Source organism: Penaeus japonicus, unplaced genomic scaffold, assembly GCF_977035675.1.
Source record: "Penaeus japonicus unplaced genomic scaffold, GWHDUDI00000001_assembly GWHDUDI00000004, whole genome shotgun sequence".
NCBI lineage: Eukaryota > Metazoa > Arthropoda > Malacostraca > Decapoda > Penaeidae > Penaeus > Penaeus japonicus.
In genome coordinates, this window is record NW_028234406.1 from 35,384,100 (window position 1) to 35,396,599 (window position 12,500).

The 12,500-nt window shown below is 41.1% G+C and overlaps 2 protein-coding genes across 5 annotated transcripts in view; one reads left to right on the forward strand and one right to left on the reverse strand.

The window, feature by feature from the left end:
- Window positions 1–9,879, forward strand: part of LOC122258866 (fibrocystin-L) — a 50,614-nt gene extending 40,735 nt beyond the window's left edge. The window contains exons 57-82 of the mRNA XM_086536520.1: window positions 295–413; window positions 556–706; window positions 813–946; window positions 1,084–1,195; window positions 1,548–1,718; window positions 1,898–2,125; window positions 2,240–2,407; window positions 2,555–2,652; window positions 2,768–2,887; window positions 3,114–3,363; window positions 3,550–3,769; window positions 3,923–4,020; window positions 4,324–4,473; window positions 4,610–4,759; window positions 4,905–5,053; window positions 5,183–5,377; window positions 5,559–5,831; window positions 6,247–6,417; window positions 6,559–6,813; window positions 6,932–7,170; window positions 7,662–7,791; window positions 7,897–7,958; window positions 8,171–8,304; window positions 8,491–8,597; window positions 8,723–8,821; window positions 9,265–9,879. Coding sequence (XP_086392646.1) covers window positions 295–413; window positions 556–706; window positions 813–946; window positions 1,084–1,195; window positions 1,548–1,718; window positions 1,898–2,125; window positions 2,240–2,407; window positions 2,555–2,652; window positions 2,768–2,887; window positions 3,114–3,363; window positions 3,550–3,769; window positions 3,923–4,020; window positions 4,324–4,473; window positions 4,610–4,759; window positions 4,905–5,053; window positions 5,183–5,377; window positions 5,559–5,831; window positions 6,247–6,417; window positions 6,559–6,813; window positions 6,932–7,170; window positions 7,662–7,791; window positions 7,897–7,958; window positions 8,171–8,304; window positions 8,491–8,597; window positions 8,723–8,821; window positions 9,265–9,453 — 4,172 coding nt within the window. The 3' untranslated portion in view covers window positions 9,454–9,879. The remainder of the gene's footprint in view (window positions 1–294; window positions 414–555; window positions 707–812; window positions 947–1,083; window positions 1,196–1,547; window positions 1,719–1,897; window positions 2,126–2,239; window positions 2,408–2,554; window positions 2,653–2,767; window positions 2,888–3,113; window positions 3,364–3,549; window positions 3,770–3,922; window positions 4,021–4,323; window positions 4,474–4,609; window positions 4,760–4,904; window positions 5,054–5,182; window positions 5,378–5,558; window positions 5,832–6,246; window positions 6,418–6,558; window positions 6,814–6,931; window positions 7,171–7,661; window positions 7,792–7,896; window positions 7,959–8,170; window positions 8,305–8,490; window positions 8,598–8,722; window positions 8,822–9,264) is intronic.
- Window positions 9,880–12,081: 2,202 nt separating this feature from the next.
- LOC122250586 (glutathione S-transferase 1) overlaps window positions 12,082–12,500 on the reverse strand; it is a 139,961-nt gene continuing 139,542 nt past the window's right edge. For all 4 annotated transcript variants that reach the window (XM_043012090.2, XM_043012088.2, XM_043012092.2 and 1 more), the window contains one exon: window positions 12,082–12,500. This exon is cut by the window's right edge and continues 1,706 nt beyond it. The gene's annotated coding sequence lies outside the window, so the exon portion shown is untranslated.

The window sequence follows — 12,500 nt, forward strand, 5'->3', positions numbered from 1 at the left end:
AGAGAAAGCATAGAGGAGGGGACGCATTAATAGACAGAGATATTCTATGTCGTTGGTAGTAAACAAATTCCAGAGTAGAGAAGTATTTGTATATGGCAAATTCAAAACTCAAATAGACTTTTTTTGGGGGGAAATATGAACAATTTACATATAATCTATTTGAAACTGTCCTTGGTCACCACTAAGAATTATATTCATTAAGCTGCAGATATTGAGATATAATACATGTATAGATGCACGTGTTCTAATAACTAGACGATTTTTTTTCCATTACTAATTTTTCTTTTTTCTCAGGTGTGTGGATCATTGTGGACACAGATACCCCAAGTCTCGACCGTGTATACGTTTATGGCGGTTTGGAGTTTGAAGACACGATGGATCATGTGTTCAACGCTACCATCATTTACCTGCAGGTCGGTCTTATTTTACGTAGCCCCTCTCGCTCCTCCAGAGTTATCTAGACACGAGAAATTTCCCCGGTGCTAACACTGTAAATACGTCGTTGATATCTGGCAATAGAACTAGCATCACTGGTCATGGTCCAATTTCCCCCAGGGTGGAACCGTGGTGGCCGGGTTCAGCGAGGACGCCCCCTTCACGCACAACCTGGACATCGTCCTCAGAGGCACCTCAGACCCTGACGATCCCGATAACGTGGAGATGCCGATGCCCGACGGCACGCCCGACGTTGGCTGGAAGGCCATGGGTAAGCTACCAGTGTTTTCCTTGTATATGGTGATAGAAATGGTCGTAGTTACAATGCCCTTACAGAGGAAGGCATTCGGCTAACACTAATGAGAGACATTCCTCAGGTGTATTTGGACAGCTGATCCTCAACGGGGAATGTCCTTCTGCCACGTGGGTCAAGCTGGGAGCCACCGCCGCCGCCGGGGATACTGTCATTACGCTGGCTGATACCGCCGACTCGGCGTGGCTCGATAAACAGGTGAAGGAATGCATTCTGCTTTTCTTACAGCATTTCTATGCCAACCGCAAGCTCTCTGTCCTATTAAGATAATAGTTGCACTGCACTGAAACATCACGGATCAAAGCGCAGTAAGTTTCAGGATTTCTTTTCTACAGGTGATGATCACTGCCACAGGCAAGGAAGCCACCGAGACCGAAGTACGGCTGGTGACTGCGGTCTCTGGCAACACACTCACCCTCGACGCTGCTCTCACCTACGAACATCTAGGTAACGAAAGCCTCAGGCACCTCTGTGCTCGTGTGCACAGTTTGCAATCTTTCTTATCTCATATGTGTTTTATTTCTATTTTATTTTTTCTATAAAGGTCTTCATTATATATATATATATATATATATATATATATATATATATATATATATATATATATATGTATATATATATATATTTTTTTTTTTTTTAATCATGTGTAGTCATCGAATAATCTCATCAGACAATCTCATTGAAGCATCCATTTGATACCTGTAACTTTCCGGCGATCGACCAGCCTTTTACAGGCTTAATAAGTCACTGAGGATGACAGTCTCTTTATCATTCGGTATGCTTTTTTATCCTCCCTTAGGCGAGACTTATACACTCTCTGATGGAACCCCATACGTAATGGCTGGCGAGGTTGGCCTTCTGACTCACAACATCGTCATCGAAGGCAGCGATTATGCAACCCTGAATGAGGATGGCTTGGGAGGTCGCGTTCTCGTTTCGTCAATGACTTCCGAAGGAGTTGATTATGAAGGTAAGGGATGCAGGTAGAAGGAGAGAGAGAGAGAGGCACAGGGCTTATGATGGATAGTATATCTAAGGATGTCACATTTTCTAGATAAGTAGAGGCATATGAAAACCTTGAAAGTTTGATCATTTCCACGTGTTTCCTTCTTCTTTCTTAATCTGTGATTTTATATTTTTTGTCCACAGGAAGTGCTCAGCTCTCCTGCATAGAATTTAGGAACATGGGTCAGAAGGACTTCACAGAGCCGACTAACCCGAGGTTCTCCTTGGCCTTCCATAATCTGGGCACCGATGATGGCTCCAACTACGTGAAGAAATGCAGCTTCAATAAAAACTTCAATACTGCTATCGGGATCTTCAGTTCAAACAACTTTGCCATTGAATCTAATGTTATTTACTACACTGTTGGCTCTAGTAAGTATTCCAGGAACTTTGCCGTCTGTGAACACTTAAACATGTATAAGTCTTATATTCCACTTCACCGTGACAAGGACGACCCTAACCTAACCCGGGCCCTTTCCCCCGCAGGCATCATCGACGAGGGCGAGGACAACTCCTTCCGGTTCAATTTGGTGTCCCTCCTGTTCTTCCCTGGCACCTACAACGGGGAATCGGAAATGGAGTACCAACCATGGGAAGCCGGATTCTATCTCAATAAAGCCTCTAGAACTATCCTGGAAGGCAATGTTGTTGCTGGTAAGGATGAAATCTTAAAAGGGAACGAAATATCAGTACTGTAATATCGAAAACTGAAGAATGGTTAAATGCCAGTCGTTGTTTAAAGTGAAATGTTGAATCTTATCAAAATTATATATTTTATACCATTTATTTTCCACTCACAAGGATCTGAGCTTGCTGGCTACCGCACCTATGGAGAGCTTTGTCAGGATTCCACTAATTGGATCGACAATGAAGTTCATGGTGCTACGTATGGTGTTATGGTGAGTAAGATTGCCACCTAGTTATTAAGTTGGTGCTGGATTGATATTTACAATTGTATGTGGATAAAATCAGTGGTTGGACAGATTATCAGAATTCTATATTCATTTTTTTCAGTTGTGGCAAAAGGGAATACCAGAACCTTCAGAATGCAGAAGGATCAATAACTTCTATGCATGGAGAATCACAGATACTGCATTTTACATGCAAAGTTATGCAAGCCTTCTCTTAACAGATGTGAGTTGATTAATATTGCTTACCGTATATTAGAATATCAGAAGTCATTAAAGTTTACCCTAGAAAGAACTGAGGGGCATGACTTTGTATGATACTCTGAGAGACAGAGGGACACCTTAAACCAAAACCTAAACAGCATAGTTGAAAAAAATAATAATAAGGTAAGTCACTTAATTCCTGCAGATCATATTTCATTAATTTCAACCTGTTCCCTGGTCTGCCACAGGTGGTGAGCGCTGACAGCCGAATTGGAACAAACCAGATTGTTTACGCTCCGCCCGCACTAAGCCACGCGGTTGCGACAAAGACAGCGACCACAGAGAACTCATTGTTCATCGGATCATCGCCCTCTTATGACTGCACTTATCACGACTCCAGCTCCAACATTCAGAACTTCCTCATTAATCTTTGGACGAAGGGCATCGATGGCGGAAATGCCGGTGTAATGTTCGCATCCTTCGTCTCATCGATTAACAGTAAGCTTGAACATGGTCTCTTCGTGTCTTACCAGTATTTCACTTTACTGAACGTGTTTTAGGCTTGAAGTTGAGCTTTGAGCCAGGCAAATAACCCAACTGAAATCCCCCCCCCCCCTGGCAATTGATGCCGTAAGCTTGCATCGATTCCTCCTTTAATTTGCTTACATTTCCCAACTATCACAGTGGCACCTAAGCATCCATTCCACGAGTCAGGCAGTTATCCAGCCATCAACGGAGCCACATACATCAACAACGTGAAGTATGCGCACTACGCCACTCGTTCCTGTGGCAAGGATGTTGCTATGATAAGCAACAGAGACTCAGATGATGCCATTCACCCGATTTTCGTTAGCGGCTTAACCTTCCTCGATACTGCTGAAGAAAACGAGCTCTTCCTGTATGCGTAAGTCCCTGTTCTCTCAGTTTTCAGATGTGCTTCAAGAGGTAAACTTGAAAAAGGAGAATATTTTTGAATGGCAATATTAGTATGAAAAATATATATATATTCATAAGGAAAAACATCAGTAAACATGGCCAATATTATCAATTCAAACAGACCCAACCTTGGAAGAGTGAACCCTTCAGACTGTGTGGATATGGACTGCGATGGCCACAAGAAGGTTATCATTACTGACACTGACGGTACCTTCTTAGGTGAGTACTCTTTGAAATATGGAGGGCCTCTAGAAGCTTACATACTGTTCTCCAGATAACATCACTGTTTTCAATAGATCTATAACAGAATGTATCTTTCTACGTCTACAAGTAACCTACTTTTCAAAAGTATGGGTGTAAAATGTACATCTAGATAACATTTTCTAAACTGTTATGATCATAACTATCCTGTACCATCATCCGTATCCTTACGACCGTGTTTAAAATATCTTGCTATTGCAACATCTGCTGTAATTTCATGTAAGTTCATAAGTCTGACCTCATATTCTCTTCTTCTCGAAGATTCTGCGGGTGCAACCGCCACCTCGCAGGCCGAGTTCGAGTGGGACGGAGACGAAAGACGTGGAGTCGGAGACTACAGGATCCCCGTTTCTCTTCGGCAACACCCAAATGGCTCCGTAATCACAGACTCTGAAAAGTTCCCGGGCAAAGGTGATTTTTGCCGCCTACAACAATTTTGTGAAAACTGAGATTTTCATTGTTCGTTGTTAACCCTATCAGTCCTGAGAAAAGCATCAAGTTTACCCTAAATAAGGTCGTAGTTATTGATCTTCCGTTTGTTTGGCAGGAATTTTGCGAGACAACTCTTGCACTCTCATGTCGGAGTGGCGGGCGTGGAAGTGCACGAATTTTAAGCACCGGATGATGGTCATTGAGAGCATGGATTCCGACACAGAAATTCGTCGCTTGTCCCCCATTGGTCTCATTGCCAATCCAGGTAAGCTAATTCGAATGCATAATCTTCATGATCTGCCTCAACTAGTGACTAACGAAAGATTCCAACACTGATTTGAATAGCTATTCTGAAAATGTTCTAATGTTATAACTGCTAGACAGTGAGTGATGCATTCTTTCAATCTCAGGGGTGAATGGCTATGTGGATCTGCTAAATGGCCCAATGGATCGCGGATGGTGCTTCGGCTATACCTGTCAGGAGAGGATCTCCACCTTCTACGCTGTCGTGGCTTCAGGGCACATCTACGAAATGGCTATGACTAGCACTCCGCCACAGGTGAGACGAGTATTAGAATGCAGCGGTAAGGAAAACATGTTTAAATATGTATCGTAGGAAAAGTCTGACAAATACTATGCCGAGCAGTCAGTGCCCTCTTAGAAAGCTTAACATGACATCTTGGTACAGCTCCTCCGATTCCACTTGCTGCACGCGGATCCCAGTGAAGCCGTTCTTCTCCGCCTGTACTTCCCGAAACCGCAAAGATATGACGTATCTGTGGACGACACCTTCGTTCCGCCGACCAACATTGACCCTTCGAAATACCCAGGCGAATATCAGCTGCTACCCAATGACGACTCATTCAAACCAGATCTCAGTGACGTAAGTACCAACTCATTTGATCTTTTCTATCTCTCTCCTGTCGCACTCATCCTATTCTGTGTAACCTAATATCTTGACAAATTCCAAGGATGTAGTTAAACCACGTTTCACTTCATTCGGTATGCTATCCTACTTGCATCAATTTGTCCCTATGTAATTCGTCCTTCAATCTCTACCACAGACCGTAGGAGCCAACTACTTCGATAAAGACGCCAAGTTCCTGCACGTCGTCCTGAGGGGCGGATCAGTCATCGACATTAAAACGACACCCACCATAGTCTTCAGCATGGGCCTCGTGGTCGACCCCGACAACTTCTACGAAGAGAACCTCGTCCAGAACTTGGCCTTCTTGCTGAACATCGCACCGGAAAATATCAGATTCACCAACATCATCAGGGAAGGCTCAGGGGGAAGGAGGAGGAAGAGAGCCACCACGGAGGTCGTTCAGGTAGAGGTAAGTGTCAGCGTCGATAAACAGACGATTGGGCTGAGTGACGACAGTAGTACTCTATTATCATTTTCCTTTCTGTTGCCAGTGACAAGGATGGATGGGGGGAGGGGGGTATTGGAAACTGTTCACGCAACTGGATGTCAGGATTGTTCAGTGAAGGGAATGAAGGTTGAGAAGGGGAGAGAGAAAGCGAGAGAAAAGGCGAGAGAGAGCGAGGGAGAGCGAGCGAGCGAGCGAGCGAGAGAGAGAGAGAGAGAAAGATATATATATATATATATATATATATATATATATATATATATATATATATATATATATATAGAGAGAGAGAGAGAGAGAGAGAGAGAGAGAAACAGACAGACAGATAGACAGAGACAGAGTAGACCGATAGAATGTCCTTTCACGTCCTTTTCTCCAGTTCGAGGTCGCGAGTCCGCCGACCAACTCGCCCAACAGCACCGAGTCCATCCCCGGGGCTTCGGCAGAAATGCTTACCCGTGAGGATCTGGATCACATCATGTCCAATGTTGTCAACACCTACCAGTCCAGCGCATGTCCAGTCTGCAACTTCACGATTCAAACACTGAGGGTAAAGTATCTGATTTCCGTTTCCCCCTTCGTAGTTGGGAAGAGACATTTGTAACCATGAAAGACATAAGAGAAAATCAACTCAGGCTCTCCAAATGAAGATTTATTTTATCTTATCTTTAACTTTTTTTTTACCTCTTAGGTTACTGAACCACTACCAGAACCCGAGGAACCAGAAGGCTACGCAACGCCCGAATTCGGTCAGCAGATCATAGAAAACGGAACTTTATACAGCAACCTGAAACAGGAGCAAGAACTGTTGGCACTTAACAAGAGCATTGAAGGCTCCGTCTACGTACAGCCCAGCTCCTCCTTCCTAGAGCAAGGAGTCCCTGCCACAGTGAAAGCACTTACTCAATTTGATCAACAACCGGTCTTCGTCGTGCTTGGAGATGACGTAAGAAATCCTTTTCCTAATAGTTGCACGATCCATTTGCATTATACTTGCTCTTTATTTGCCATGTAGGACATAAACAAGAACGCAGAGTCAGTCGGATTCACCCGGATCTCTCTAGGGAAACCCCATCGCCGAGCTGGGCCACGAGACGGAACCATGGATGGTGACGGCCTTCCTCTCCGGCGGCGACAACGCTGCGGTTCTCATGGGCGACACGACGGTGACCTACGAGAACGGGGCGGCCACATTCACGAACCTTGCCGTCAGCAAACCGGGCACCGGGTACTCCTTGTCCTTCATGGTCACGAGCCCGGACACCGCTTCTCAGCTCTCGGTCTCACTCGACACTCCCTTCACGTGAGTGACTTTTTCTCGTCGATCTTATCAGTATGGATGTATTATACATACATACATGCATATATATATATATATATATATATATATATATATATATATATATATATATACATATATATATATATATAATATATGATATATATGTGTGTGTGTGTATATATGTATATATATATATATATATATATATATATATATATATATGTATATATATATGCATATATATGTATATATATATATATATATGTATGTATATATATATATATGTGTGTGTGTGTGTGTGTGTGTGTGTGTGTGTGTGTGTGTGTGTGTGTGTGTGTGTGTGTGTGTGCCTTATATATACACATAACTATATACAAACACACACACACACACACTTAATGATTTGAATTCACCTGTATTCATGATCAGAAGTGCTTACATGTATTATATGTGTCTGTTATTTCAGAATTTTTTCCGCCTCATCTTTGTATCTGATCGATGCTTCTTTACAGTGTTGAACCAAAGAAGGTTAACGTGGAGATCGAAGCTCCAGAGTTTATCGTTATCAATGAGGATTTCAGTCTTAACGTCACCCTTATAGACAGTGACACAGGAAACGTCATGGACGACTCAATGCTTATCGTAAGTTGTTTCATGAAGAAGAGAACAGTTGTCAGTGTTGTACATATCGAGACATTTTCAGTTCTCAATAAGCAAGATGACTGATTAATTCCTGTACACTTTCAGGGCCAAACCTTAACAGGTGAAGTTAAGGCGAGGCGGAGGGCGAGACTCCAAGGCAATACGAGGTAAGCAATTTATTCAGATTATGAAACTGCTAGAGTTTAACTGTATCGTAATACAATTTGACTGGAAATGAATCACTGTTCCAAAGTCCATCCCTCAAGATCAGTAAATTCAGTAAATCTGGAGCGATTGTTAAGAGATGTTCCGTTGACTGAAGTTTAAGGAGATCGTGTGGCCGCTGTATTGCCTCCCTTACGAAAGCTCTTCTTCTCAGGTTCACGGTCCAAGACGGGGACATGTCCAGCTTCACGATAGATGGCCTCAGAGTAGGCAAAGCCCTCAAGTTACGGCTTTCCTTAAAGGGCCGTGTGTCACCAGCTGACATAACCGTAGTTGGCTTTTCGGACTGTAAGTAGCTGCCTCCATTCGAGTTCTTTTTTCATCATACTATTTCTCTGCATGTCGGGGGGAAAAGAATAACATCCAGGAAAATAAAAAGTGTGGGGGGGGGGGGGCAGTAATCTTCCACTTACTATGGTGAATAAAACGCTCTATCACTCCTGAACGCCATCGCTAACCCTGAATGGTTTACAGTTATCCCCGTCTTGGATTTCGTCATGCCGGAAAATGCCACAAGCGTGACGATCAAGATGAGGGTCAAAGGCATCAAGAGCAAAGGAGTGAAGAAACACAAAGCGACGGTGAGTTTGGAGAGAGAAAATCAAATATCAAGCCTAAAATAGTGCAGCAGAATAATGAATATCCTTTTGCTATACTCTTATAACTCTTCCTGGAAGACTTATCAAGTGATCTTTCCTTTCAACAGTTTGAGAATAAAGCCTTGGCCGAGATCCAAAACATCGGAAATGTATACTGGCATAACCCTGAAGTGATCACTGGCAAAAAGTTGCTATTCTCCGTGGATGTAAGTGAATTTAATGCATGTGGAGCTGTTTACGATTATATACCACATATAATCACTTAATGCATATCCAGACAGATAAAGTGGCATGTCAATTTGTTCATAGGTAGATAAAGAAACAGACAATAATAATTACTGATAATGATAACGATGAAGATGATGATGATAATAATGATAGTAATAGTAAGGATAATAATGATGATAATGATAATGATAATGACGGTGGTGATGGTGATAATGATAATGATAATAATAACGATGGTAACATCATAACAATGATAATAATTTTGAATAATAGTAATAGTAATAGTAGTATCGGTGCTGGTAACTACCAGTAACAACCGGAGTAGCAGCTCCAGTAGTACAATAGTAAGAGTAGCAATAGCAGCATTAACAGTAACATTAGTAGTACCAAGAATGATGGCACTAATGGCACTCTCTTCCAGGCACAAGGCAGCGAGGCAGAGCTGACTGCTGCCATCCAGAGTCTTTGCATGAAGCTGAAAATGAGGAAAATCAAGTTCAAAATCAACAGAAGGACGATCACGTTCCAGAAGATGAAGGTTGACAATGGCAAGTGGTTTAGCTGTAAAGCGAGGCGGTTTATTGAAGTGCAGCAGTTCGTAAACGAGTAGAGGAATTGTGGCGGTGACAGGATGTTAGAACTGTGGGAAGTGCTGTGTGTAGCCTTTTCTGATCGATGTGTTGGGGGTGATTTGATATCAAAATATCGTACTTTGAATATGTGTTTCTTTTAGCTTGGGGGAAAAAAACTGATTTGTTGATGTTAAAGCAATTAATAATAACATTCGATAAATACACTGTCCTTATATTTTCAACCATTTTAATGATAATGATTTATATATATATATATATATATATATATATATATATATATATATATATATGCAGTTGTTCTTGAGATTTGAAATGTGTAAATGCAATGAGCAAACTTCATTGTCATATATACTTGATCTTGTTTATTGCACACTGCAATTGGTAACATCAAGTTTGTTCTTATCTTGGTGAAACAAAAATCATGAATAAAAAATAAAATCTGGTTTCTAAGTTTTCCTTTCCTGTACAGTATAATGTGATAAACCATCGCGCCTTGCTAGAGTTGTATCAATGGATTTACAAGTGATTAGACGTTCATTACCAGCGGGAGTCCGACTGAAAAAAAATCAATTGGCACTTTTGAAACACCAAATTCAACTAACCAAATTGAAAAGAATGAATATATAAAACTTTATATTCTATAGACTCTCGTAAATTCTACATGAAATATGAGAGCACTGGTGATCTGCAGCTATACACAGTACCTTTAGATATAACTACTGTGGTATTCGTCCGTGCGTGTGTGTGTGTGTGTGTGCGTGTGTGTGTCATGCACCCATACCTTCATAAAGACACTTAAACACAAAGTTTATTCTGTCACAAAGGACGACAGAGATCTATTCTGGAAGATAGATGTAAACTGTTTTACGCCCCTTCTTTTTAAAGTCACATAGTAAAAGCATGATTTAACTAAAGAAGACTGAAATAATTTCTGAGACACTTATGAAACCTTATGACACTGTTTTGAGCGGAGTTTTGTCCATCTTACCTACTCACTACCCTTTGACTACAAAAAAAGTTCTTCAGACTAACATTCACATCAAACGGTTGATCACCAGGACCACATTACCAACTGCAACTAAAATAAAGCTTATAGAGTCTGCAGAAGGGTCATCACCTGTGCAGTCTCTCTAAAACAGGGCTACTCAAGTGACAGCCCTGGCGAATCCGGACCTTCCGAGGGTTATAGCTCTACCTCAGGGTCCAGAAGGATAAAGATATAACTAAATGACATGAAGGTCCTATCCAGGTTATCTTTATATCTAGCATAGAAAGACAAAGAGTGAATATGGAATGAATTGAAACCATATGGGTTCATTATCCGGTACTCAGGTAAGTTCTATATTCATGATTGCATGTAAAATATTCATCCAAACCTCTGCTTACAGTGGAACGTGACAAACAAAACAGTTGAGTGGCCCTCCTCTAAACTAAGAAAAAAAGAACCAAAGCTATCCTTTCACCATGACTACACGAAATCTACACGAAACGAATATGAATTCCAGAATCCACGAACTCTTAGACTGTGTTCAACCCCCATATGAACAGTCAGCCTCCCATTCGGTGAGAAAATCAGAATTCCTGTAGAGGACAAAATCAAAGCTGAGGTCCACGAGGTCGACGTTCCAGTAATCTCCAATAGCTGTCTCGATCTTCATTGCATGAATTACACAAAACAAATATGCCAAGTTGTAACATATCTTTATATCCAAGAAGTTCCTATGTTGACACTTATCCATCAATATCTCGCGGTGGGAATGTGTGCAGAATTCTCAGACCAGAGATTAGTTTTAGTGTCTTTCCCTTAAATAAATTAGAGTGAATTGAGGGGGGACATTAGACAGTCTCGTTAGTTTCCGAGTTTAACGTTATGGCATACGTTCAGTTTCATAAGTTTGAGAATTCTGTCAATAGAAGATGAAAATGTCTACCACCATAAGAGTCACACCGATTGGATATACAACCATTATCACTGGCAGTGCCTGAGTCAAAGGCAAATGTGAGTGTGGCCAGAGAGAGAATAGGTCACTCCGGTCTAATTGTAGATCTATTCACTCTTGGGTGATAATACTCCACATAGATAAGCAAGGATAACTCTCTCTCTTTCTCTCTCTCACACATACTTGCTATCACAGTGTTACAGTGTAAACTGGACTCTTTATAGTATTCAGTGTTCCCTATTAGGACAAAAGCTTGAGAAATGGTGTATCTCTCTCGAAGTCCCGAAAATAAATATCTTATCAAGAACAAGACAATTCGAGTGGCCTTATTTTCAGTCGAAGCGGTCTGTACTTTCAGCAGAATGTGTAATGTTGAAGGGGAAGAGAATCTCTCTAGAAAACTAGTCTTTGTTGTTGAACCAAGTGACTAAAAAACAAACAAAATAGGGAAAATGATTGATGGACTAAGAGAACTACAAACAAACTCTTCACATAAATGTACGTTTACATAAAAAATAACTTAGCTTCTTAATAGGTACACTGATATCAAACCCCTTTCAAAGGGTGTTTCTGAGACATCAAACTTTGTATTCAACATATATTTTTGCCGCAATGCGCAATCCCGAGCCCAAAAGATTTTTTTATTGTGTCTTGATATAGAAATCAAATCTCAAAAGAAACATAACAGGATTATAATAAATATAATTTGGTAATACAACTTTATTTCACACTCTTTACAGTAAAAGCATCAAAATGATTCTAGATTAAATTCACCTGTACATCCACCCACCCACTTGAAGCTAAATCTGTAACACCTCAGAACTGTTCTCCTGTTAACAAGTTGGCTACAGCATTTTCTTTTCCCATTTTCTACTGATATTCGGAACCTGTGTCTAATGATTCGCCACGCATTTCCGAACATCAACAACTGGAAGACCATTTTTATAGCAATTATGAAGTAATGACTATACAGTGTGGCCTTAGGGCTGAGGGTCTGATGGACAGTAGAACCTACAAGATATCAAGCATTTGTCTAAAACCAAGTGTGAAAAGGCAGACATGATGCGTCAATCAAAAGTTAACTAAAGAAAAGTTTTTTTGTGGCTTTTGTTGTTTTTTTACAT